General features: G+C 42.6%; 1 protein-coding gene across 2 annotated transcripts in view; it reads right to left on the bottom strand.

The window, feature by feature from the left end:
- Nucleotides 1–8,312, bottom strand: part of ZC3H12C (zinc finger CCCH-type containing 12C) — a 75,733-nt gene extending 67,421 nt beyond the window's left edge. Inside the window, exon 1 of one of the 2 annotated variants that reach the window (XM_047752457.1) lies at nt 8,099–8,312. Coding sequence is in view for 1 of the 2 variants with exons in the window: in XM_047752455.1 (XP_047608411.1) it covers nt 3,794–3,817 (24 nt within the window). In the remaining variant the exon portion in view is untranslated. Of the gene's footprint in view, nt 1–3,793; nt 3,994–8,098 lie in introns of those variants that run through there. The other variant, XM_047752455.1, reaches the window with a different exon arrangement.
- Nucleotides 8,313–23,875: the final 15,563 nt, after the last annotated feature.

The raw sequence follows: 23,875 nt of genomic DNA, 5'->3' as shown, positions 1-23,875 counted from the left end.
TTTAAAATCAAACTCAAGGGTTCAAATGCCCTCCCGCAACTTATTAAATGTGTGACTTTGGCCAAGCTATTTTAAGTTTCTTCGTCTCAGTTTCCTCATCTACAGAATGAAGAGAATAAAGGCAAAACATTAGCATGATGCTGGCACATCAGTGCACAATACACAATGGCTATTATTTAATATCAGCTATACAAACCAAAGCAAAGAGTTGATATTTCCACATCACAGACCTGAAAGTTATCTTTATGCCATCAGATCCAAAATGCAGTGTGCCTGCCAGTGTGCACTTTTCATATGCTATCTCATTTAATCAGCTTAAAAATTCTATAAAGTTATTTTTTCCAAGGCATTGGAAATACATTCTGGGATGAATTTTTTTTTTTTTTAAAGCACACTCTCACTTGTTCATCATTTCCCTGAACTATGAATAGTGAAACAGCAGCAATGATTGCGTTTTTTTTGGTGACTCTTGTAGGTGCATGAGACATCTAGCACTTAAAATACAAGAGTTTTTAGAACATGTGGTGTATTTGAACCTCAGAATCTTATTGAAATCTTGATTTCATTTGTTTTCGTTACTCACTGACCATCTTACTTAATATTTCTCTTTCCAATAAACACTGGACCCTGAAATCTTTGCCACCTTCATCATTCCCATCATACAGGAATGTTCCAGACACGGTGAACCATGACCCTCGCCCTTAAGGCCTGGTATGCCACATCCCCCAGTGCCTGAATTTCCTACTTTTTTTTTTTTTTTTGTCTTTTTAGGGCTTCACCTGAGGCATATGGAGGTTCCCAGGCTAGGGATCTAATCGGAGCTGTCACCGCTGGCCTATGCCACAGCCACAGCAATGCTGGATCTGAGCCGCATCTGTGACCTACACCACAGCTCACAGCAAAGTCGGATCCTTCACCTACTGAGCAAGGCCAGGGATCGAACCCTTGGACTCATGGATACTAGTCAGATTCCTTTCGGCTGAGCCACAATGGGAACACCTGAATTTCCTACTTCCTTACTTATGGCACTCATTACATTGAATCTAGCTTTGTGTGTTTTCTCTGTTCATAATCTCTCTTCTTGTAGAGGTCAGGTTCCTTACACTGCACCTAGACTGATATTAATTAATTATCTGCTGGGGGAATAGAAACTTACCAGTCTCATGTGAGTAATAACTTCAGAATGATTTACGACCCTAATTCTAATTCTAACACTGAAAGGATTTTTTTTTTTTTTTAAAAAAAAACCCTCCTACTTAATATCTTATGTTTGCTTCTTTGAAATGGCTATCAAATAAGAATGAGACTAGATTTTTTTTGAATGTATGTACAAAAACAATGGAAAGCACTAAAAGGGTATAAAATGATATTAAAAAGCTATGATGGCAACACTTTTACATGTGTTATAGTAATTGATGTGGAAACCATTTTGGTCTGCTAGAATGAAGACAAATTAACTCAGTTGCATAGTGAGAAAAATATTAAAAAAAAACCCGTTATTTCCATTGAATGTGTGGGGTCCAACTTGACAGACGTAATCCATGAAAATATAGCTCTAGAGAAGCTAGTAATATAAAATAGGATATTTTTATTAGTCTAGTAATTAGAATAAAAATGTAAAAAGGAAGTGACTAATAAAAACTTCCATGAGCATGCAAACATTCTAAGTTTCTTTTTCCTATCCTTTAATATTTTCCAATATAATAAACTAATTTCATTAGACTTTCATTATTAAATGCAGGTTAAAAAAATCAGTGGCCTCTTTTTTTCTTGTTGTTTTGCTTGTTCGGTTTACTTTTCTTACAGTGTTTAAGTGCTTGTGTGATGACCAGATGCTAGAGGTAGAACTGTAACTTACTTTGAAAGCAAAACCCATTCTTAAACCAAGTACAAATACTCAAACATTTCAAATTACAGATACACAGTCAGGAATACCTGTCTGGCTCAGCCGTAACAAGCAGACTAGGATCCATGAGGATGCAGGTTTGACTTTCTGGCTTGCCTCAGTGTGTTAAGGACCCCTCTGCTGCTGTGAGCTATGGTGTAGGTTCCAGACCCAGCTAGGATCTGGTGTTACTGTGGCTGTGGCTTAGGCTGGCAGCTGTAGCTCCAATTGGACCCTTAGCCTGGGAAATTCCATATGTCAAGTGGGGCCCTAAAAATTAAAAAAAAAAAAATATATATACACAATTATTAGACCACTATGATTTTTAAAGTACCTTCAAGCAGACAGGCTAAGGTAACTTAAAATCAAAATGTCAAATAGGACATTCACCTGTGAATAAGAGAGGCTAGTCTGAAACAGGCATCTCCCTGAGGTTATTACAGAAGCCGATTCTGCAAATTTTGGTGAGACTATCCTTATATTCAAACACCAGATAATGCCAAAATTGAGAAATTGCTACTAAAGTTAATTGTATATGTAAGTGATTAAATCAATGGAAGTCATACCCGCATACCCTAAATATATTAAGACATTTAAACATATAACACACTTTATTCCTAACTTCTTGTGGTCTCGTAAAGTCCTAAAACTTAAGAGGCATAGCCACCGCTCTCCGTTTATAATATGCATTTAAAAAACTAAATGAGGAAATAAGCTAAGAAATGATGAACTTCCCCAAATTTCTAAATATACTGAGCCCCAGGTATCTCTGCAACTATTCTAAGATGGTTAAAAAAAAAAAAAATCAATAAGCACCTCACAGACCTGGGGCTATTCCAACACAGTCTTGCAACCAATAGGAAAACTTTCCCTAAACCTGGATTAGTATTTCACCTCTTTATCACAAAACACAGAGCACAAACCGTGATAGTTAACGGTTACCCAAACGGCAAGAAACCTGGTTAGGGTAGTCAGTACTTGGAAGCTTAAGCGGGTTTTTAAGGACTTGAACGGGCGAAGGATTAGACAGTTTAGGGAAGAAAAGCGGAATTCATTTCTCCAAGTTATATCTGTAATATCTCTTTGTGGGGAGTTAAACATGGGAACCAGTGACGCTAAGAAGAACGCAGGGTGTAAATGGGAATTCGGCTGGAAACGGAGTGGGTGCAGGAGGGGCGCGGAGGGCAGAGGGTTTTCCGACCGCGCCGGCCAGGGGCCGCGACGGTTTGGGCTAGAGGGAGGGATCATCAGAGCTAATGGCTGGGGCTGGATCCGAGATGTCGGATGCTGCCTCACCCACAAGCGCGCGAGGTCTGAGCCGCAGGAGCCGGGCTGTGGGTCCGTTTCCATCCGGGGCGCCCGGGCCGCCTCCATGTTCCGCCCCGGGGCGGCGGGGACTGGACCGGAGCCTAGGCCGCGGGGTCGGGGGGACCGGCCTCACTTCGCCCGAGACCCCGGTGCGGCCGGCTCTGCCTCCGGGGAGGATGCGCTGGGCTTTCCGCTCGGCCCCGCCGGAGCCTCGGGGACTCAGCGACTCGACCTCCGGGGGCCCGACCCGCCTGGGCCTGGAGATCACCCGGCGCGGCCGCCCGGGCCCCGGCCCCTCCGCCAGGCGCTCTGGCACGGCCTCCCTGCCCGCGGCCCTTCCCCCGCCCGGTTCCCTCAGGGCCACTGCGGCCGCGGTCCGTCCCTCCACCCACTTCCCGAGGGACAAACCTGGGGGCCGCTACCCAGCATGGCCGACCCAGCGAGCGAGCGGCGAGCCGGCGGCGGGGCCCGCAGCTACAGTGGCCACCTCGGCCCTCCCCTCCCGGCGCCCCCCCGCCGGCCGCAGCCCTGCGCCCCCTCCCCGGCTGGCACCACTCGCACCCCCCACGAGCGCGCACACCGGTCTGTTGCTCAACCTACTTGCAGTCTCTTCTCAGCAGCCATCACCACATGCCCTGGAAGCGGGGCCGCCCGGGGACCCTTCGGCTCTCGCCCTCAGCCCCCGGCCGCCGCGGCCGCCGCTAGGGCGCGGGGCGAGCGGGAGGCTCCCCCATGCCGCCCGCCCGGCCGCCGGCCACACGCCGGGGCCCCGGCCCGGCCCGCCGCCCGCGCCGCTGCTCCGCGGGGACAGCGAGCCCGGCTCTCCAGCTGCCGCCTCGCCCCTCGCCCTCCCGCCCGCCCGCCCGCCGGCAGCCGCAGCCGCAGCCGCAGCCGCTGCGCTGCTTCCTCCTCCCCTTCCCTCTTTTCCTTCTCCTCCTCCGTCCGGAGCCGCGGTTGGCAAACCAGCACCTGCTGCTGGAGATCACCGAGAACTGAAACAGGAAACCCCGAGCCCAGGGGAAAACCCGGGAGGCGTGGAGAGGGGTGAGGGGAGCTGCTGGAACCTGTCGGGCTCCAAGAGGCCGCTGGAGCCGCGCGAGGTTCCCCTTGCGCCCAGCCAGGGGGTCCCGACCTCCCCGCCCCGTTCCCCCAGCCCAGGCCGCGCGGGCGCTCTCGGCTCGTCTACGCCTTCTCCACCCAGCTATAACACGGATCATCCCCGTGCAGCCAAGGGAATCGAGCGGCTGCCTTCCTTTCCCGTGGTTGTTTGCTTATTATCAATATTCCGTAATGAGGAAAAACCACACCCGGCATTGGCAAGACCAATAAGGGATTTTAAACAAATGAAGCTGTTGCGAATTCACCCAGGGGAAGGCCTTCTTTCAGCAAGGAAATTAGCCTTGTTGGAAATGGCAACATGTCAAAATCGAGGTGAAAGCCAGAATGAATCCAGATCCCATTTGGGTGGTTGGGAGGAGACAGCTCTCTGCACAGAAGTGGGCTCCATAGTTGCATGTTCGAACAGCACTGGGAGCAGCGGACCTTTCTACTTCTGTGAATTGTCCAACACCCAGCACAATCTAGGTCAACGTTTCAGAAAGATTCAAATCATCTCATTCACCAGCCTGTGGAATTGTCAGCAGGCGCCTTACTTCTAGCTTCGGGCAGGATGCATGTGCTTTTGGAGTGAGAAAGAAAGGAACATCCCTGGATTGTGCCCCTACCATGTGCCACAGACCAGCTGCTAGAAGTGCATTATCTCATGTAAGTGTCACCAGGGCCAGTGAGCTAGGTGTTATAATTCTCTCTATCCTATAGAAAATTGAGATTAGAAAATTTTCTCAAAAGTACACACCTTGAATATGAAGGATCTAGGTCTGCCTGCATCCAAAGCACATATTTGTTTCACTGGACCAAAGTTCACACCTTTGATCACACTTTCCACCTTTAATAAAATTATTTCTTACTTCTCTAAATGGTTTTCAATGGGGCATACTTGGTGTAAGACTGGATCTGTTGAATCTGATTGGGCTGCATAATGGTAGTGATACTTTATGATGCTTACTGAGGCTCAAACTTTATAGTTTCTCTATTAAAAAACAAACAACCAAACCCTGATTTAATGGCTCGATTGAGCAGTACAGATGTCCCCATTTCTTTGACCAGCATCTGTTGCTTTTTAGCTATGGATGATGTGGTACCAGCAGAGAGCATCCTTCTGGCTGGTACCCTTGGCCCTCGGACACTGCGAGATGATAGGAGAACAATGCCTGAGCCTGCTTTTCCACTTCAGCAGCCAGTCTTCCGGCCCAGCAAATGAAATAGCAGGTGGGTAGGCTTCTTTGGGGGCATATGAGAACTCTCTGGTCTATATTTTTAGTATCACCTTAGGAACTTGGCACCTTGTTCCCTGCAGCCAGGTTGGTTTGACTTGGCAGGAAGGGAGGGATGCTTGGGAAAGCACTCCCTGTTCACTGAGCCAAACCCTCAGAAGTCTCTTGAGCAGTATTGGGGAGTGGCAGGAACTTAGAAAGAGGCTGGCTGGCTGACAACAATAAGTGACGGCATCTGTGGCATGATTTTACTGATGCCAGGAAGTTCCCCTACTCCACGATATGCCACCCACACAGTCTATCTTATTTCCCTCCATTGACTCAACTAAATTCCATTCAATATCGATTAAGCATGGTTATGGACCAAGGCACTATACTATGTACTTGGAGGTTAAGAGACATGAGTAAGTATAATTGCTAAGGCTTAGTAAATGCTTACCATGTTCCAGGCACTATTCTAGACCGCTTTGCCTAAATGCTCTCATATAACACCCACAAACCCTGTGAGGGAATAACTATCACTGTTTCCATTTCACAGATGAGAAAACTGAGACCAAGTCTAAGGTCGGTAAATAACAGTGCGAGGATTAAAACGTACAGTCTAACTGTAGAATCAGGATTCATTATGTGAATGATTCAGCAACTGCCCTAATTATCTTATTATGTAGTTGGGAGATAAAGACATATGAAAGTTGAAAGATGACTAAAAAGACAAGAGAATTTTTGTGTCAGATATGTGTTCTGGGTAATACATTCAATGAAGGGCTCGGAGGATGAGGAATCACTTTAGGTTGGAGTCGGAAAGAATTCATACAGATGATTCTGGGCTCCATAGGGGTAGATTTAAGCTGGATAATGAAGATGGATCGTATTCTGACCAGCAGAGAGGATAAAGAAGGGCATGTGAGTAGAACAAGAAGCCTAGAAAAATAGAATGCCAGGGACATTTGGAAGTAGAGATAAAAACAGCGGGAGAGGAAAAGGGGGGTCAAATTGCACGGAGATTTGCAAATGAGAGCGGGAGAAAGAGAGCCAGAAACAGAGACAGACAGACAGACCTAGACAGAGAGGGTTTGAGTTCGCTGTAGCCTGTCTACAGTGGGGAACGCGTGAAGGGTTTTGACGAGAAGGTAACACGGAGAACACTCCTGATTTACCAACATCGCTATTGTATTGGTTATTGGCTGGTTTGGGAAGGGAAAGGACTGAAGTAGAGAAACAGTGTGTAGGCCAATATGGGTGAATGGACGTGGCATAAGGAAGAAATCGTGAGGAAGGAAAAGAAGGGACCAGTTAGTGAGACATTGTGACTTAAAAATCTCTGAGGCTTTGTCAATGATTGGATGTACTGGATGTACTGGATGGAGAAGAACTTAAGAAAAAGGAGAAGTTCCAGATGACTTAGGGGGCATGAATGCGAAACCTGTAATATCACTGACTGGAAAAAAAGGGAAGTCTCGGGGTAGAGGAACTACTTTTTTTGAGCAAACGTTTAGAATGGTTTGGTTTTAGGCATGTATTTGTGGTAACAGTGGAGATATGCCTGTGGATATATTTCATAGTATTATCTAGAAAAGGCAAAGAGGTGGGTAAATGAGGTTTTTATCTGCTGTTGAGAAAGAAGGTATGAACGTTTAAAATGGTCACATGTGATAACAATAACCAAGCATGGTTTTCTTCTAAAATACAACCAGAGTTGACAAAATTTCTAACAAAAATAAGTTTCTATGGCTCTGAGATAGATGACCATTAGGGAATTCCTCTTTTCTTTACTCCAAGTATACTTAAAAGGAAAAGAGAACATAGAGGAAAGAAATATCATGGGTTCAGAGAATGTCAGATTGATGAAAGAAAACTTGGTGATACTGAATCTGACCCCATTTTTCAGTTTGCAAATGGTGAAACTGAGCATCAAATTCTGAGTGTCTGCTATCAAAGCTTCAAAACAGGCATTAGGCAAATATGGCCCGTTGGCTGTGATCAGTTCTGGATAGCCCATTTGTACTATAGTTATGAAGTCAGGTCTGACTTGTGACTTTGAATTACACATAAAGAATTTGAGGGACTGTGATTCCATAATAGGCAAAGCCTTGGGACAGGCTCACTAGTTAAAAGCAAATGCTCTGGAAAGAACAGGTTAGGGGAAGGGGGTGGCGGCGGGGGGGGGGGGTGGAGGGGGTGGGGGGGTGTGGAGGACAGAAAATGGTTGCCAGGCCAGCCTTTCTTTGTAAATTGTGGCTTCCAACCAGACTACCTCACACCTAGATTCACCTTTGAACCTTAAAAGAAAGTGTTTCAGATGCCTACCACATCCTACTTGGCTGCCTCAGCCTAGATCTTCCTATTGCCCAGCCACCTTATCTCAGACTTCTAGGAGCTTTAAAAGTGATGGCCCATAGGTCACATCAAGTTCACAGCTGGCACACACCCCTAGAAGCTGCTTCTAGTTCTGTCTGGAGCTTTACTAGTGGTGTCCTTAGGAGTTTTCTGATTGAAAAATGTGTAGACCCACTGGTTATTATTTCTCTTGTTCTGTATCTCTCGCCTTTACCATTTATGCCAAAACACTTACCTTAGTTGAAATGATCAATAGTCCCTTGGATGTACCTTCATCTCCAGCTCTTTGTCCAGCACCAGATTTCCCTCTAGTTGAAGAGCTTCACACACGTAGCCAGGACTACTGCGATTTTTCACTCAGTTTCTTTTATGTCTTCAGAGAAGCTCTGGTTAATTCCAAAAAACCATGAAATGTAAAGTTTCCTTAAGAGTATTACCCTAAGTGACCACTTCCTAAGCACGCGGATACTAAAACACACTGTTGCCCATGTAGTTCAGTGATTGGTTAGAGTTGCTTTTTAATTGTGAGTTTTTAGGGAAAGGAAACTAGAAGGCACGAGGTACATGCTATTGGCCAATCCTAGGGCTTCTTTCTTTTGATGAGTTACCACCGATTCCATACCAGCAGCGTGACTCTTGTTTTCAACCCTGTGGGAAGCCAGACAGCAAGGTTTTCAATATGCTTGTGTCATACAGTCATGTGCTGGTTCTACTTGAACCAGACAGTGTGGCTGTCCTAATTTCACCATATTTGATCAACATGGGAATTCTGAGAACAACACACACTATGTGTCAAATAAAAAATGCTCCCAAGGTGGCATTTTTCCCTCTTGACAAGGAGCACACCTGTCATTGCCATTCACCCCACCCAGAAGTTTCAAAATTTTTGTTTCATCATGGAATTTCAAGTATACCCCAAACATCCTCATCACCTCTGCAAGCATCTCTTGTTTTAAAAGGAAATTGGTAAATAGAATTACACATGTACAAAATGAGGTAGATGGAAAGAGAATTATGAAATTTTCAGCTTAGAGGCACCTTATGTTAAAAGGCTCTGTCATAAGACTATTCAAAAAATTAGAATCAACTTAAATGGATTCAAATCCATTTGAATGGATTCAAAAAATCAGAATCCATTAGTAGGAGACTATGCACATCAGTTTTAGTATTGCCCTATGTTAGAATGCCATTCACCTAATAGAGCGAAGTGGCTTTATATGTATGGAATAAATTTCAAGACCCATTGTTTATTGAAAAAGTAAGATGGAAACCAGTGTATATAGTATTCTACCATTGTGTGAAAAACAAAGAATGTCTCTGTGTTTGCTTATATAGACAAATAACCTCTCTGGGTTACACACAAGAAACTGGGAACAGTGTTGTCTTGGGCAGGGAAACTGGATGATTTGGAAGAAAATGTGGAAAGAGATTCACTTTTTACTCTATAGCCAATAATGGCTTTTGAATTTTAAATCAGGTACTTGCATTACCTCTTCAAAAACATTTTTAAAGTCTGTATTTATTGGTGACCTGTACACTTGTCCATGCTTTTCTATCTGAGTCTATATATAAGCAGAGATTTTTTTTTTCCAAATAGTTGACAAGGAAGAGAAAGAGAAGAGGAAGTTGAGGGTGTCCTATGAGTTGTATGTGTGGAGTCTGGGGCTTCCCAGGCAAGGGGAAGATTCCTGTGATCATGTGGAAGGGGAGATCCCATAATTGCTAAAGGACTCCCAGCCAGCATTGGTAGGACCGTCCACTATCTTTTTTTTCTTTTTTAAACAATGTAATTTTCAAAAGGCCCAAGCTCAGATTCTATAAAGATGTTTGATGGGAACTGCTTTAACTAAGGGAAACATTCAGGGACATTCTCATCAGCAAATGCAGAAGAAATTCATAGAAACTGAAGGCATCACAAGTCAGCAGGAGGCCTGGGGAAGATGGAGCATGCCTTCATTCATGATACTCATCATCTAGAATTGTATTTGCTTATTTATTTTACTGTATCCCCACATCAGAACGTAAGCTTCACAAAAGCAGGAACTCTGTCTATCTTGTTCTCTGTAGCATCCTCAGTTCTCCTGGGCCTGGCGTATGGAGGGCACTTGGGTTGGTTTCAGACTACTGGAACTGGGGACCATAACACCCAGTGACTCTTCAGCTTGTGGCTACTTTTGTCAGAAGGTAGTAAAGACATGGCCAGGGGAACCAAGTTTTAGGGCTTCAGGGTCTGAAAGAGTGGGCGAAACGCATTTCAAGTCTTAAAGCAGCTGGGGAATTAGGAAAATAGTTAAGCATGGAAGAAAAATCTAAGGAGACAACTATTGAAGTAGCAGAACAAAGTAGGAACTTGGCTTAAAAAAATAAAGAAAGATGGGAGTTCCCATCGTAGTGCAGTGGTTAACGAATCCGACTAGGAACCATGAGGTTGCGGGTTCGGTCCCTGCCCTTGCTCAGTGGGTTAACGATCCGGCGTTGCCGTGAGCTGTGGTGTAGGTTGCAGACGCGGCTCGGATCCCGCGTTGTTGTGGCTCTGGTGTAGGCCGGTGGCTACAGCTCCAATTCAACCCCTAGCCTGGGAAACTCCATATGCCGTGGGAGCGGCCCAAGAAATAGCAACAACAATAACAACAACAACAAAAGACAAAAAAAAAAAAAGAAGAAGAAAGAAAGAAAGATGGAGTTCCCATCGTGGCTCAGTGGAAACAAATCTGACTAGGGCTCAATCCCTGGCTTTGCTCAGTGGGTTAAGGATCCGGCATTGCCTGAGCTGTGGTGTAGGTTGCAGACGCAGGGCTTGAATCTGGCATTGCTATGCCTGTTGTGTAGGCCGGTGGCTGTAGCTCCAATTTGACCCCTAGCATGGGAACCTCCATATGCTGCGGGTGCTGCTATAAAAAGAAAAATAAAATAAAATAAAAATAAAAAAATTAAAAAGAAAGGAAAAAAAAGAAACTTATCCAATCAGCAAATAAATTAAAACAAAGCAATTTCCTCAGACAGCACAAGCATAAAATAGAAGAGACAGCTTCATGATTAGGGCTGCAGTTCACAGGAAGAGCAGGGCTATAAACAGCAGGTTTGCTGCAGAATCCCTGTACTGCTAAAGACTTGGGTGGCTGGAGTGGGAAAGTCACCTTGATTTAGAATCTGCACTGGCTTCAGAGTCTAGGATTGGGGACCGGTGAGTGAGCCTAGATGCTGAGATCTAAGGGCTACAGGGGAAATTGATGACCTAGGTGCTTCCGGGTACTCACTTCCAACCTTAGATAGAAATCAATGGCACATTTACACTGTCGGCTATTTTTGTTTGAACATGGACATTCCAGGGGATATTCAGCCAAAAGTATTTCAGGATATTTCGGGAATCAGAAATGAGGAGTCCAAGGCAGAAGATGATCTAGGCTGAAGAGATGAATAGACTGGAGCTATGTGATGGCTTTTAACACTTATGGATATAGAACAGACTTTTATCTGTTTCTGTGTCTCATAATCCTTCATTTTGGTCAAAATATTTACCAAATCTAAAATAACATCAGTATTCCCCTGAAGTGTTTCTCTAGCTCTTAGTTATCATGTGACTTCCTCTGGTTTTTATTTGTTTTATGCTAGGTCTTCTGGGTCGTTTTTACAAGCAATTTATTTATCTATCTATCTATTTATTTATTTAGTCTTTTTAGGGCTACACCAGTGGCATAAGGAAATTCTCAGGCTAGAGGTCAAATCAGAGTTGTAGCCACCGTACTATACCACAGCCACAGCAATGCAGGATCTGAGCTGCATCTGCAACCTGCACCACAGCTCATGGCAACGCCGGGTCCGTAACCCACTGAGCAAATCCAGGGATCAAACCCGTGTCCTCATGGATACTAGTCAGGTTTGTTACCACTGAGCCACAGTGGGAACTCCCCAAGCATTTATTTTAAAATGTGAGCGTTACTTATCTTTGGCAGTGCCTGCTTTTTATTGGAGATCTTGCTAGAGAAATCAGTTAATTGGCACTTTATTACGGATAACTACAAGAGGAAGCTAAACGTTCGGTAAGCTTTGGCAAGGACAACTTGTTTACTAGAAGACACTATCCTGATGAAACGTATTATTGCTACTTTCTGTGTTTACTTTACTAAAATATGAGTTTGCAAGAACACTTAGTGTTGACAGGATTGGGTCTAGGCAATTGCTTATATTGTCTTTGCGGTCAATTCTTCATGTACAAAAGTAGGATCTGGCATTTTTTTTTTTTTTTAAATATGTGTCCCTGACCAATAGTGAAATTGAGACTCAAATACTTTAGCTGTATGGATCTTGAACAAGGATTAATGGAGGTGGATTTCACTGGCTTTAATATTTAGTACCTTGTAGCATTTTAATGTATTGTTTTAAATTATAACAAAAATACATGCTTATGGTAGAAAGTTTTTAAGACACATAAAAACATGAGGTTTCAAAGATATAAATCATCTCTCATCCCATCACCCGGAGATAACCAACCATTCTTTATGATTTTTCTTTTTCTTCCATTATATATTTATATTCTGCTACCTTTCCTGAATTGTTTTTAAATTCCAGCACTGAAGTAGAATCATGAAAGATACAGTGCCTAACTTAAAAAAAAAACAAAAACAAATATTTTCTCAGAAAGGTAAGACATATATTTGAAAGAAAATCTAGAGAAAACACTAAATTAAATATAAAGTGCCAAATTTGCCTGAGTCAGGGGCTCATTTAGTCGGCTGTGATCACCAGGATGCAGATCTCACAATAATTCTTTGTCCCCCTTAGAGATTCATTCATTCAACAGATGTTTATCGGGCGCTTACTGTGTGCTGGGCTGGGCACTGTGGGGATGTACCTACTTCCCAAGGCAGACTTGGAGAGTCTCTAAGCTGAAGGCAGTTGCTGCTGCCTTAGGTCTGTCCTGTTCCCTGCCAATCCCTTGTCTTCTAGTTCCTGCACACTCTCCACCAGCCACACTGGCTTTCTTGCTTCTTCTGCTCTTCTCTCTCTCTGGAACACTCTTCAAATAGCCACAGGCTCACTCTTTGATGTCCTTCAGATTTCTCCTCAAAGGTCATCTTATTAGAGAAGCCATTCCTTAACACTCTATCTAGAATATCATATGCTTCCTCCCGTCATGGAGAGTCTGGTCACTATCCATACCCTGACCTGGCCAATTTTTAAATTGCTCATAGTATATCACACACACACACACACACACACACACACACACACACACACACACACACACATTTATGCATCTCCGGACAGGATGCATATATAAATGGAACTTTATTTATCTGAAGACAAGAATGTAGGAAAGGTTTTGTTTTGTTTTTTTTTTTAATATAAGATAAAAGGAGAACAGACAGGTATCACTATTGAGATACTGCACAGGGAACCTAGACAGACAGTAGCTAGGTAGGTGAGGCTTCAGAAGTCCTCAAATGGGCACAATAATGAGACAAATAATTAGAGGACTCTTAGCTATCCAGATATCTGTTACTCATTATAATTAGCCAGAAGTAAATAATCTAATCAAGTTGTGATTTATATCATGGATTGTTGTCCTTCAGCTTCTGTAGTACAATTTCTCTCCCAATTCCCCTTTACCTACCCTGATCATATCTTCCAGATATTTCTTCTTCTGTCTACTCCTGCAAGGACTCCTGTCTGACCTGCCTCCTTGGTTTTCTCACCCATTCCTCTGGCATTAAGTACTGCCTATATTCTGATATTTGTTCAATCTCTGTAGCTTATAGTACCTGGCATTTAGTAGGTGCACAATAAAATCACTTTTTATTTATTCAAAGTGAATAAATGGCCTTTTAAAATAAAGTTCTTACAGTGTATTAGCTATTATTGTAGGTGCTGGAAAGTTTTCCTTTTCCAGGAGAGCTTATATTACTTACCCACTGTATAATGAAACAAATGCATGAAACCTACAAATAAGCAAAGGAATACAATAATTTCACATAACAGCAAGTATTCTTTTTTTTCTCTTAAAATTTTTATGTTTTACTATACTTAGCATATTTTATATCATTTTATTTCAATTCTTCATACTTTGAATAATGGAATCTTGTTACTTGATCACTTTAATTAAGAGCTGTATAGATGGAACAAGCACTGGTGTTTACCATCATTCAAATTACTGTTGTCCCATAGAGCATTTCTGAATGTCCAAAAAAATTAATTCAACCTTTCTGAAATGTTCAGGAATAGCTTAAGACTTTTCAGTTGTTCTTGAAGGCTGGAACTCTCCTGCTTCAAATTTTTCTTTGAATTTTAAGTAGTCCCTTCTTTTATCAAATATTTTATCCGCTGCTGGAGACAACTTGATTCAAATGAGCTTCTTAACTTCTTGCACTGAGAAGCGTCCTCCGTGTTCTCATCTGAGCACTTGCAGTGTGCACAGTCGTCTCGCCGACTTGGGCTCCTGCAGCATAAACCCACCGCCTGATGAAAACAATTCGCGCGGCAGAGTCACAGCAACAGCAATATTCTGAAGAAATAAATTAAAGTGAATTACTAGAAGGTCTGGGCTTGGCTTGTGGGTGGTGATTAGGGAAGGCCTCTTTAATTTTTTAATTTTTAATTTAAAAAAGTTTATTGGAGTGTAGTTGATTTACAATGTTGTGTTAGTTTCAGCAAAGTTCATCAGTTATATATATATATCCATTCTTTTTGAAATTCTCTTCCCATATAGGTTATTATAGGATATTAAGTAGAATTCTCTGTGTTATATAGTAGGTCCTTGTTACTTATCTATTTTATGTATAGCAGTGTATATATGTTAATCCCAAACTTCTAATTTACAACCCCCCCAATGCTTCTACTTTGGTAACCATAAGTTTGGTTTTGGAATCTTTGTATTTGCTTCTGTTTTGTGAACAAGTTCTTTTGTATCATTTAAAAAATTAGATTTCCACTGTAAACCAACTATAATGGAAAAAATAAAAATCAGTAAAAAATAATTTAAAAACCTTAGATTCCACATGTTAGTGATCTCATTTCATATTCGTCTTTCTCTGTCTGCCTTACTTCACTTAGTATGATAATCTCTAGGTCCATCCATATTGTTGCAAATGGCATTGTTTTATTCTTTTTTTATGGCTGAGTAATATTCCTTCACATAGACATAGCACATCTTCTTTATCCATTCCTCTGTTGATGGACATTTAGGTTGCAAGGGCATGCCTCTTTTTTTTTTTTTTTTTTTTTTTAAGGGCTACACCCACAGCATATGGAGGTTCCCAGGCTAGGGGTCCAATCTGAGCTATAGCTGCCAGCCTACGCCAGAGCCACAGCAAGGCAGGATCCGAGCCCGTCTTTGACCTACACCACAGCTCATGGCAGGGCCGGATCCTCAACCCACTGAGCGAGGCCAGGGATCGAACCCGCAACCTCATGGTTCCTAGTTGGATTCCGCTGCGCCATGACAGGAACTCCAAGGGAATGCCTCTTTTAAATCACATTTGAACTGAAATGATGCAAAGGATCCAGCCACTCCAAGGACATTCAGACAGAGGAAATGGAAAGTGAAGAGGCCTCAAAGCAGTATAAGCTCATGGTTCAAGGAAGAGGATGGTGGGCAGTATAATGGAGCTTGGTGAGGGCTAAGGATATTGTGGGAGCAGAGGTTGGCCCCTATACATGAGACCTGTACTCTCCCGTTTGTCCCATCTCACATCTTACCATTATCTTAACCCTGGCCAGCCTCTCCTACTTACTTTACTTGCCTGGTTCTTGTAGGTATTTGAGTTTGTGGCCCTACCTTGCTCTTGGGCACTTGCAATCACAGTTTAAAAGCAAAGTTCCACGCTTTTCTTTACTGCTGGGGCTCCACATAGGCTGTTCTCACTGCTGGCAACACCCTGCCCATTGTGAGCAAGGATTCAGCTCAGCAATTCATTTCATTCTAGAGCCTTCTTCGATCTCATGGGTTAGGTGTCCCTCCTCTGTTCCCCCAGAGTCCCATGTGATAATCAAGGCATGGAAAAATCGAGTGCCTTCCCTCAAATCATGTGACGGGATTTGAACCAGGCAGTCTAGGCCCTGCTCTTAACCACTGCATTCTAGTCTCTGCCACCCAAGGCTGCTGGAACAGTTGTCCAGGCTGATGCAAGCAAAGTGCTTAACACCGATCTGACCTTGGGAAAATGCTCAGCAAATGTTAGCTCTGATTACAGACATAATATCTGCCCTTGAGAAGTTTATCATCAAATAAAGGAGCTAAAAGTCTAACAAATATATTAATTAAGTTGGAGAAAACAATTTGAACAATAGAAGGATCTTTGCTTCTCTCATTTCTCTTCTTCTCATTTGCATCTCTTTTTGTAAAGTACTTGACACTTAACTCTTTGAAAAAAAAATATTAACAAATATTAAAAGGAGGAGCAGATCTTATAGAACAATTATTGATAAAATTGTTTTAGGCACGTTGACCTTGGCTTCTAGAAGGGCGTCAGGAACATGCAGTTAAAGATAACAAAGAGGCTGAACAAATGGCTGCATAATTTACCCTGTTGCTTAATTATCATCCTTGATTCTCCCCTCTGTTCACGTCCACAGCTAATCCAGTAGCCAGGCCTTGTCGGTTCTACTTTAAAAATATATCTCTTAATCTGCCCTCTTTTTCCTCTGCAACCACCCTGCTCTAAAACACCACCATTTCTCAGTGCCTCACTTCCTTCATCTGTCAAATGTAAATACTAATAGTGTTTGAGTTTCCTGGCAGTGCAGTGGGTTGAGCATCTGGCATTGTCACTGCTGTGGCTCGGGTTACTGCTATAGCATGGGTTTGATCCCTGGCCTGGGAACTTCCACATTCCATGGATACAGCCAAAAAAAAAAAAGAGAAAGTTGAACAAGATTATTCCACTCAGAATAATGTATACAGCAATTATTTATTTACAGAAAGGTTTCTAAGTCTTTTGCTTAGAAAGAGTAAAACTCATCTAGAATCTGGTTGACTCTGTTCCACCTCATACCCTGCTGACTGGTCAGTGACTTGGCTTCCTTTGGGATCAGCTGCCCATCCCTGTTTAATCAATGGAGGCCAGAGAGGGGTGTGACCAAACCACCACGGCTGGCCAGGGGTCCCCTGTCAGCAGGGACTCAAGATGGAGCAGTTTCCCCTAGAAGTGGCTCTGGGTTCTGGTGTGGCCTGAACCATGAGTGACACTTATAGATGAGAGGTACAGTGGTATAGAAGATAAGTAGGAGGCTTGAAGCCTGGTTTTTGAGTCCCAGACATTCAATTCCACCTTAAACCAACTCTGTACTTTGATCAAGTTAGTACATTTCTCTAATGCCTACGTTTTCCTTCATCAAGTGGATATGCTCATACTTTCATATGTTTTTTTCTTTGGAAAGTGGAACTGTAGGCACTTTGAGTTATCCATGATCCAAATAACCTTTTTGCTTAGAAGGAGAGATGGGTTTACCTGAATGGTTAAGTTCTTTGCTGAAAATTCTGTTAAGAGACTATTTAAAGGGGCATTCTTCTTTGGGAATAGGACAAAGATATAATTCTCAGAAAAGATTTTCTCGCCTTTCAGAGGAATAGGGAGAAGATATTCCTTACTGTTAACGAGAGCTAATATAGCAAATGCCAGCAAGGGCAGTCAATACGTGCTCAACTTACTGCTGCGTATTTATCGCCTAAGAAGTAGGATGAAATAAGGTAGAAGAACTAGTCAAGGCTCCTCTTCAAAGAAGCAAAACATACTAAGGAACTCTGACAAGAAAATGGAAAGAGAATGAATAAAATGAGGGAAAGTCCAGCTGAAAGGGTATTCTAGGATTTCAAAGATATTCTTGGTGAGTGTGAATTACGCCCAGGCAAGCACCCGGAGTGGGCCCTCAGGGTGCAGAGAGAGCAGTGCGGGAGCCATAGTGTGGTGTGAGGACTCTAGGACATATAGAAAGAAGAGTTAAATGCTGATTCCTGGAGTTCCCAATGTGGCTTAGCAGATTGAGAACCCCATATTGTGTCTGTGAGGTTCAATCCCTGGCCTCACTCAGTGGGTTAAGGATCTGGAGTTGCCTGGAGCTGCAGTATAGGTTGCAGATGGAGCTTGGATCTGGCATTGCAGTGGCTGTGTTGTAGGCTGGCAGCTGCAGCTCCAATTCTACCCCTAACCTGGGAATTTCCATATGTTGCAGGTGCAGCCCCAAAAAGAAAAAAAAAAAAAGCTGATTCCCATCATATGTCAATACACTATCATTGCCACCTGGAAAGTTCATTCTGGAACTGAAAGTGAGAATGCCCCAAACTAACAGCACGTGTTTTTGCAATGGCTGCCAGCGGCCTTGTGATACTTATGTTTTTATGTTTTCTTTTTTTCTTTCCAAACTTAGGAGAAAACTGCCCCCCTTCTCAAGCTACAATATATAGCTGGAGTAATGTTTTCAATATTTAAAAACATTTAAAAAATCAATACAATGAAATATTCAGGACTCTGGTCTTACACAATAGAATTTACTTTAAAGTGTTTGGTATTTGATATAATCTCTAGAAGGGCTTGAAAACCAGATTTGCAAGTGAGAGAACCAGATACCATGTCTAACATCACACCTCAGAAATATCCCAGGAAGATACCCATGTCCCTGTTGACAGGTTCAGACGCCACAGCTGATCTTACCTCCAGCCTGATGCTGGCTCTGGAGGTGGCCTAGAATCACTGTGCTTTGGGAAATGAATGTAACTTCTGTCCTTGCTATTATTACTCTCGTCAGAATAGACTCTATGAGCTTCCTCCTTCTGGTTCAAAATTAGAGGTGGGTGCATCTAGTCAGAAGAGTCTAGACTTTGCACCAACACTCTAGTTGCCAGGGATGCTGGGCAAGCCAATGCCTGGAGTGTTGAGCTTCTATAGTGGGAGGTGGGTTCTGTCTCATAAGTCTTCTCATGCATAGTAAAGAGGTTTAGATGCTAGGGAGCCAAAAACATGAGAAGTGTATACTCTAAGAATGCTTGTTTTTGGTGAACAAACCCTTGATTTAGTTAATACAAGATATTGTAGCATATCACTGCCAATCTTCTAGATGTTTCCTTTTGGCTAGCAGTTTTTATTGGCAATTCCTGAAAAATCCGAACAAAAATGAAGGCGATACTGATTCATTAGACACTTTTAGCAAAGTAATTTTTTTCCCCTGTGGGATATTCTGCAAATATTTGTTTGGATCAAAATTTTGAACATTTATTAACATTAAAATCAAGATGTAGTTTTTTTTTTAATTACACAGAGATAATCGTTTATCTATTGAATAAACAATTATCCATAAAAATAATGAATACGTTAACAGGAAATCTTATGTATTAGTAAAATACTTTCCTACTTAAGGTATGCCATGATTGAGTTCCCACTCTGGTACAATGGGTTAAGAATCTGATTGCAGTGGCTCGGGTCTCTGCCAAGGTGTGGATTCCATTCCTGGCCTGGCTCAGTGGGTTAAAGGATCTGGCATATGTTGCAGCTATGGCTTGGATTCAGTCCCTGGCCAGGGAACTCCATATGCTGAAGTATGGCCATAAAATTAAAAAAAAAAAAGATATACCATGATTAGGCAGCATTATGGGTATAATTATCAATGTCATCATCATTAGGGAAGGAGAAACACAGGAAATATTTTATATATTCTTAGTTCATTTGTTTGTTTTAGATTTCTGCCTGGACCTCTGACAGTGTGTATACACAGAAAGAAGCTTTAATCTCTTTTAATCGTCGCCAGTATACTTTTGTGGTCCAACTTCCAGACGTCTTATCAGGGCTATCTAATAGTCATTTCACAATTGACTAGCAATGCCAGTCATGACACAGGTGCATGCCGCATGTAAACATGTCTAATGTCCACGGTCCCTGTGCATCTTCCCCCAACTCCTAGTAGAGCTAATTTAGAAGTTATGAAATGTGTAGGTCAGATGGGAACTAGACTATCCTCAGAAGCCTGGGAGATTTTTGTCCATATGTTTTGGTTGTTCCATAGTGAGACCACATTTCCCCAAGTGGCATTGAAGGGATGAGTGGCCTGTGGTGGGTGCTTACTCAGTCTTTGTCTTTCCTGTGAGTCATTACTGTTTTTTAGCTAGAGGCAGTGGCCAGCCTCTTTCACTGTGCCCTTTTCATTCATTTGGAAACTAAAGAGCTGTGCTTTGCATCACGTCCTTGATGTCAGCAAACCCAGCTCTGCTGGATTCACATGCAGAGATGCATTAGCAGCCAGTGCAAAATGCTGCAGGCTGCCTGTTTGAGCCAAGTCGACACGTTGAGCACGTTGAGAGCCCTGTTCAGAAGAGGTTAGGGGCTGGATGCCTAGGGTTAGTAACATGTCAAGGCTGGCCATGGCAAGAGAACTGCCTTTATTTTGTGACTGGGAGGTACAGAATATGGCCTGTAGGGGAGATGTGGGCTGGTAGAACGTGCTGTAAAGTGGCGACATAATTTTTTTTTTTTCATTTTTAGGGCCACACCCCTAGCATACGGAGGTTTCCAGGCTAGGGGTCAAATCAGAGCCGTAGCCGATAGTTTACACCACAGCCGCAGCAACACTGCATCCAAGCTGCATCTGTATCCTACACCACAGCTCACCGCAACGCCAGATCCTTAACCCAATGAGTGAGGCCAGAGATGGAACCCGCATCCTCATGGATCCTAATCAGGTTCGTTAACCACTGAGCCACGACAGGAACTCTGCGACATGATATTTATCCCTAGGTCCCCTATAGAATGGGGCATGTTGGAAGGGGTAAATGAGTTAATACATATAAAGTGCTTAGAACAATGTGTAGTTAAACTTTTTATATGTGTTATTTCATCTTTACCATGACTCTATTCAGATGAGAAAACCAGATCCAGAGATATCAAGTAACTTATCCAAAGTCACACAGCTAGTTAATGACGTGGAGCCAGAATTCAAATCCAGTTCTGTCTGACATCCAAACTCTTAATCTTGACCAGGACTCAAATTCAACATCTAGAATTATATTCTGATGGTAATAGGAGGGAGAAAGTGCTGTACTTCACGTGGAAAGGAAAAGCCAAATTAGAGAAAACTGCCCTCATGTGTTGCTGAGACAAAGGAAGGGACCCTTGCTAAACAGATCGGAGGTCCCAGAATGGAGTTCCTCAAGCTATGGCCAGAATCCACTTGAATTCCCAACGAGGGATTCTGTTGGCTTTCCTGTTCTTCAGTGTATTTACACTTCACCCAAATTACTTCACTATGTAAATAAACCCACAGGTGTGGGGAAACTGAGTGTGTGATCATTGAGACAAGAAGAAAGAATTAAAAAGTCAAGACAGACTAACCCATGGTGTAATGACAATAATGATATTACCCCAATAAGAGTTTTATTTAGTGCAAGAACTTAGAGATGTCTCAGAATGTTTTGTATGTAGAGAACACGTATGTGCAAATTATTTGCCCATAGTCAAATAATTTATGCAAATATAATTTTAACGGGTGTTTTGAAAAAACTTGTCTCCTTCCAAGAAGAGACCTGTGGTTCTTTAAACAAGAAAACTTATTGCAGTGAATTCTAGGAGGCCTAGGAGGCTCCACATGGTATTGGCCCAGGTGTCTTATGTTTTTCAGGACATATTTGCATTTAACTGTATCATCATCTCAGGGCTGAATGCCTTTTAAGGAGTAATGTTGCAAGGATGCTAGGGTTGCCCAAAACTCCAAGGTACTCCCCTCCAGAATATTCTAGAACCTGCCATTAATAGTAAGAGAAGGGTGCCTCTGGACCAGGGGTGCCTCTGCTCAGCTGGTTAGTCAACTATTAACTGAGTGGGTAAAGAATACATCTTCCAAATACTCTGCATTCATTGGTTTATTTCCCTGACTCCAAAATTTGCCTAGCTGCCTCTCTTTAAGTTTTCCTTGACATTTTGTATGGTATCTCACTGTGATGCCCACAGGACTTTATTGTGTAAGCTGGTTTACTTGTCTGTCTCTTTTCTAGAGGCTTAGGACTGCCTCGTGTTCACCGAGAAAGCTCCACTGCCTAGCACATTGCTTGGCACAAGGTAGGCACTAGACAGGTAACTACTGAATGACTGATGTTAAGCCGTAAAGGAACAGGAAATTTTAAGGAGGGCATGGGAGAAAGATGTTCTCTAATTGCAGTTAGATCAGTCTGAGGTATTCCAAAATCCTTCATTGAGTTGCATTAAATTGCAATGAATTATGACATACATATTTCATGCCACTTTTAGGTTAAGTTAAAAACACACTTATTGTGTGCATTTATTGTATGCTGGGCCCTATGATGAATAAGGCATGATTCTTGCTCGTAAGAAGCCGCCAGTCAAATGGGGTAGAGTGGAACTGAAATAAACACCTATAACCCAGTGTGATATGACCAATGGTAAAAGCTCGTACTAGAACCTAAGTACTTTTGATTCTTTATGTTGTTTAAATACCCTAGAGATTGATAGTATGATTGTTCCTTTTTGCAGATCAAATCGAGACCTAGTAAGGTTAAATAAATTGTCGAAGATCACATAGTTGCTACGTGGTAGAGCCAGGAGATGAACTCAGATTAATCTGAACTTCAGAGATCAAGCTATAAACCAGTGCATTGCACGGAACCTCTCCAGCACAGAGGAGGGAGAGGATACTTTGGGAAAGGAGAAGAAAAGAAAAGGAGGATGTGTTCTTAAACAATGAATTGAATGATAGATTAGGAGTATGTCAGCTGGACAAGTTGGCAAAGGAAGGGGGAGGGGGAACATTTGCAAAGATAAGCAGAATTGAAGGACTTAGTGTGTTCAGGGAACTGGGGTTGTTTGGTGTTGAATAGACTTAGTGTGCTAGGGACAGAAAAGATGAAAAAGTTAGACAGGGATCTATCATGGAATTAGAATATCAGCAAAAGTTAATAGCATCTGGCAGAATCAGCACCTGTGTTACACTGCATCTACCTCAAAGGCCATTATGACCTTGGGATGCTCATGGGTAGCATTACCTGCTGCTCAGTCCTTGATGGGCATGTGTCTAGTAGTGTCTGGAGAGTCCTCTGGTTCAGAGAGACCAATATGGGGGCTGGGAGAATGGCAGAGCCTGGCATTTTTGCCAGAGAAATCATGGGTTTGTAATAGAGCCAAAGGTAACAGCATGAGTTGATTCCTAGCTTAGATTGTAAACTCCATGACTGTTTCTGTCTTCATCACAATCTCCAAGACTTGGCACATAGAGGGCTCTCAATCCATCTCAGTAGATTTAGCTGAATGAATGAGTGAAAGAACAGACTGATAATTTACCACTACAAAAGGCTTAAGCTTAAAGAAAATAGAAGAAAACACGAATAATTGGAGAAGGTGGCTTGTAAACTCAGGAGGGAGCAAGCAAGGGCTTGAGTGGCTGTGTTACCTGATCACAGCGCCACAGAGATTCTCCTGTGAACTGGGTTCAGAGGCTCTGAAGAGGTCAATTTTGGGGCTGAAACTTTGTCTTCCTCTACTAGAAAGGAGGAATCACACGCATTTTCTCTCAGAATAGCTCAGACTTCCCTAGTCTTGTTACTTTTTTCTTTTTCTTTTAAGAAATGTTACACTTGAAACTTTCTGTTAGGGATGGTCATTAATTACCTTGATGATGATCAAAAATAGGAAATCAAATCGCAGGCTTAATATGATTATGTCTTGCAGGTTTTTTGATAAACATCTCATCTGACAGTTTGATTTGATTCAATGCAGTAATATCGTACCTAGAAGAACAGGGGGATTGCCTAGCATACAAGATAATTTCTAAATAATACGGCTCTCAGAGAGGCTCTTGATAGGAGCTGAGTAGGAGGTAGATAATGGTGAGGTTGTCTCTCTCTCCAGGGCTTGATGTTTCTGGAGTTTCTGTGGCTGGTTGAGATCGATATGTGCTTTGAAAATAAAAACCACGGAGGTCATGCTGTCATCCTATTATTAATATATGAGCTCTTTCAGGACCTTCTTGGATGATCCTTTCTACCTTTACAAGGAAATGGATCAGAGAATCCGAAGCATCG

The sequence above is a fragment of the Phacochoerus africanus genome, chromosome 11, assembly GCF_016906955.1.
Source record: "Phacochoerus africanus isolate WHEZ1 chromosome 11, ROS_Pafr_v1, whole genome shotgun sequence".
Taxonomy (NCBI): domain Eukaryota; kingdom Metazoa; phylum Chordata; class Mammalia; order Artiodactyla; family Suidae; genus Phacochoerus; species Phacochoerus africanus.
This window is presented reverse-complemented; position numbering and strand designations above follow the sequence as displayed.